The sequence below is a fragment of the Oncorhynchus masou genome, chromosome 21 (assembly GCF_036934945.1).
Source record: "Oncorhynchus masou masou isolate Uvic2021 chromosome 21, UVic_Omas_1.1, whole genome shotgun sequence".
In the NCBI taxonomy this organism is placed as follows: Eukaryota; Metazoa; Chordata; class Actinopteri; order Salmoniformes; family Salmonidae; genus Oncorhynchus; species Oncorhynchus masou.
Genome location: NC_088232.1, coordinates 52475232 through 52479140, shown reverse-complemented (window position 1 = coordinate 52479140; position 3909 = coordinate 52475232). Strand labels below are relative to the sequence as shown.

Here is a 3909-nt window from a genome sequence, read left to right as displayed (position 1 = left end):
CTGTATTTTAAATCATGTGACAGAGCAACATTTTACTGTATTTTAAATCATGTGACAGAGCAACATTTTACTGTATTTTAAATCATGTGACAGAGCTACATTTTACTGTATTTTAAATCATGTGACAGAGCAACATTTTACTGTATTTTAAATCATGTGACAGAGCAACATTTTACTCTATTTTAAATCATGTGACAGAGCTACATTTTACTGTATTTTAAATCATGTGACAGAGCAACATTTTACTGTATTTTAAATCATGTGACAGAGCAACATTTTACTGTATTTTAAGCCTTATATTTCCCATCAGGCGTTACTGACTCTGTTTCCATGTCCCGACGCTACTCCTGGTGTTGTGTTGGTTTACTGTTTGCATTAAAACTCTCCAACTGCTTCCTGACTCCAAGTGTCTACGTTTACAGCCCTCCCTATCTGAGGCATGTTAGATCTACATAGATCGTTCTGAGCACTCCAAAAACGTTGCGACCTGCTGGATACACCCCTGGTTAGTACCATGGTGGCGAATGGTAGGACCTGGACAGGCATTTTGGTTCATTTCCCTGGTCACAATCCTTTCTCAATCTAGCAGGTAAACCAGTTAAGTGTGTAGTACTGTATGGTGCATACTGTAGAATTGATTACTTTGCTTCGGAGAAAAACACTTCATGTCAACTCATCTCCGCATCCTCTCTCAAACCTTCACCCGTCATACTTTTTCCTCTTTTCAATTCTATATCCATTTCTGTTTCCCATCCTCTTTATATTCTACCGTGCTGTACTTTCTCATTCCTACTCTTTCTTCCTCGGCACTCTCTTTACTTCCTTTTCAGATAGAAAACATCAAAACAATGACCAGTAAATATCAAAACAATGACCAGAAAACATCAAAACAAAGACCAGTAAATATCAAAACAAAGACCAGTAAATATCAAAACAATGACCAGTAAACATCAAAACAAAGACCGATAAACATCAAAACAAAGACCGATAAACATCAAAACAAAGACCGATAAACATCAAAACAAAGACCTGCAAACATCAAAACAAAGACCAGTAAACATCAAAACAAAGACCGATAAACATCAAAACATTCAATGTGAAACATAAAAATATTATTCAAATGTGACGATGCCAGCAGAGTAAAACTAAACAGGAGAAGGTAACATTACATAACCAACCGCCTGATTTAACCACTAGAATCACATACTGTATTAGGTGACGGTTAAGGAGTCTGGATTAATGACATAAAATGCAGTTGAGACTGTATGTGTCCAGTCCCAGATATTAGTCCTCCGTCCCATCATGCCTAGCGGTGAGTTCTGTGGACGTCCGTCACCAACGTGGCTGCAGCCGAAAGGGGTGTGGCATAGCCGCTCGCTAAGCTCTGTAACCCGGCAACCAGACATCGCCAGCCGAACCGCAGAGCCTTCCCGACGTTCTACCAGACAGGACCAATGGGACACAGACACAGGGTCAGGCACACGGGACGCACACAAAAACACACATTGTGTGTGTGGTGTGGTGTATGTGAGTGTGTGTTGCAGCAGTTAACTAGTGTCATATGTTAGAGCTTAGGGCTGTGAGAGATTTACTCAGATTTACTCACAGTCTACTGCTCTGCTCTCAGCACCCCTAACCACCGCCCCTTAACCCCTAACCACCCCCCCCTTAACCCCTAACCACACCCCCTTAACCCCAAACCACCCCACCTTAACCCCAAACCACCCCCCCTTAACCCTTAACCACCGCCCCTTCACCCCTAACCACTCCCCCTTAACCCCTAACCACACCCCCTTAACCCCTAACCACCCCCTTAACCCCTAACCACCCCCACCTTAACCACTAACCACACCCCCCACACCCCCTTAACCCCTAGCCACACCCCCTGAATGCCTAACCACCCCCACTTAACCCCTAACCACCCCCCCCTAACCCCCTAACCACCCCCCCATTAACCCCTAACCACCCCCCTTAACCCCTAACCACCCCCCTTAACCCCTAACCACCCCCCTTAACCCCTAACCACACCCCCTTAACCCCTAACCACACCCCCTTAACCCCTAACCACCCCCCTTAACCCCTAACCACCCCCTCAACCCCTAACCACACCCCCTTAACCCCTAACCACCCCCCTTAACCCCCCCTAACCACCCCCTAACCACCCCCTTAACCCCTAACCACACCCCCTTAACCCCTAACCACCTAAGGGGGATTCAATACGCAATTATTTAGTAAAAAGACAGATGCTGCTGATAATACTGCCATTGTCATAGAGGTAGAAGGCATGTATGTATAGCCCCATGTATCTGAACCTATCTGGCCAAAAATATTAATGCATGTCATACTCTTTTTGGCCAGACAGCATCAGATACATGGGCTACATGTAATAAGACAGAGGGGCGCTGTTTCGCTCGCTCGGAATGCTTTCTCCGGGGGAATTAGTTTCAGCCAATTGCAAAATTGAAGGAAAGTTGGCAGATGCACAGCATACTGTTTGGATGCTGGAATTATTTTTGTATGAACATGCGAAGGAAACCTACTTTTTGAAGTGATTTGTTTGACAATCAGATGAAAACATCATGGCACATTAAAATGTAATATATTTGTACAGTTTAATTACATGTCTTTATTATAAATCCCAGCCTCTCTCTGTCTCGGGCCTCCAAATCACTAAGTCTGCCCCTGACTAACCCATCTGATCCTGTAAATAGTGCTGACAGAGTTGAACTAACCCATAGTTCAGCATACTCACTCAGTTAGTGAATGGTTAACTTGTTCAGAGTGACACAGCACAGCAACAAGAGTTCAAGAATTCAGTGAATGCAGTGTTTCTAGGGTTACATAACTTGGAACAACTATCTAAAGCAAAATGTAGAATATTACACTATTTTATAGAGGAGACTTTTATTTATTTTTTTTGCTTCACCTAACATTATAGCCTACCTTTCTGTACTTCTTGTGTTTCTCCTTTTTTCTCTTCTCCTTCGCCTCTTTTTTCCTCTCCTCCTCCTCCTCTTCCTCCTCTCTTCCCTCGCTGTCCTCCACCTCTACGAGAGTTTGGTATCTGTCGGGGAGAAAGACGATGTGAACTTGTTTGGACGTCTTCAGAGTGGGACCGTTCTGTTTTACCAGGCTAACGCGCTCACACTCACTCATCGGAGTGCCTCTTGTCCCTGGTTCTGTCTCCCACTCGCTCCCCTCTCTCTTTACTCTCCCGCACTCTCTCTCCCCATCCACATCATCCGACTGACACTCGACATTTTCTATTATTCTTGTCAGGTCTTCTGATGCAGACTTGGATGGCTTTTTGTTTTGACGTTTCCGTCGCGGCATGTTCTTTCTGTAGTCCAGCTCACCAGGACGCGTTCCCGTCTGTTGGCTGTAAAGCAGGTGGAATGTTGGAAGGGGACCTTTGGAACCGTAGCGCATAGCGACAGACTACTTGGCCAGCTAACTGATAGAGATAGGACTGCCTTTAGCCAGGCTGTCTATATCAGCTTAATTTAATAAATACAAAAACCCCCGTTAATATTGGGTTAAAGCTTCAACTGAATTAAAAAAAAACGTTAATATTGGGTTATAAGTAGGGTAGTTATGACATTAGCCTAATAACAACATGGTTAACTGCAGGTTAGGTGACAAGTTGTAAAAACTTCAGTGTGTGTCTCGGGAATATACAGTAAATATAGCCTGTCAGTAAATATAACTGTCAAAATAAAGGAAACACCAACATAAAGAGTCTTAATAGGGTGCTGGATCAAAACGAGCCTCCAGAAAAGCTTCAATGCGCATCGGCATAGATTCGACATGTGTCTGGACTCTATTGGAGGGATGTGACACCATTCTTCCACAAGAAGTTCCATAATTTGGTGTTTTGTTGATGGTGGTGGAAAACGCTGTTTCAGGTGC

At 43.9% G+C, this 3909-nt stretch overlaps 1 protein-coding gene across 1 annotated transcript; it reads right to left on the bottom strand.

Annotated features, from left to right (window-relative positions):
- Nucleotides 1-1090: 1090 nt before the first annotated feature.
- c21h1orf115 (chromosome 21 C1orf115 homolog) lies at nt 1091-3398 on the bottom strand. Its single transcript, XM_064928754.1, has 2 exons — nt 2944-3398; nt 1091-1438 (listed from the first exon to the last, which is right to left on the bottom strand). The coding sequence occupies exons 1-2, from the start codon at nt 3331-3333 to the stop codon at nt 1307-1309; spliced, it is 522 nt and encodes a 173-aa protein (XP_064784826.1). The 5' UTR covers nt 3334-3398; the 3' UTR covers nt 1091-1306.
- Nucleotides 3399-3909: the final 511 nt, after the last annotated feature.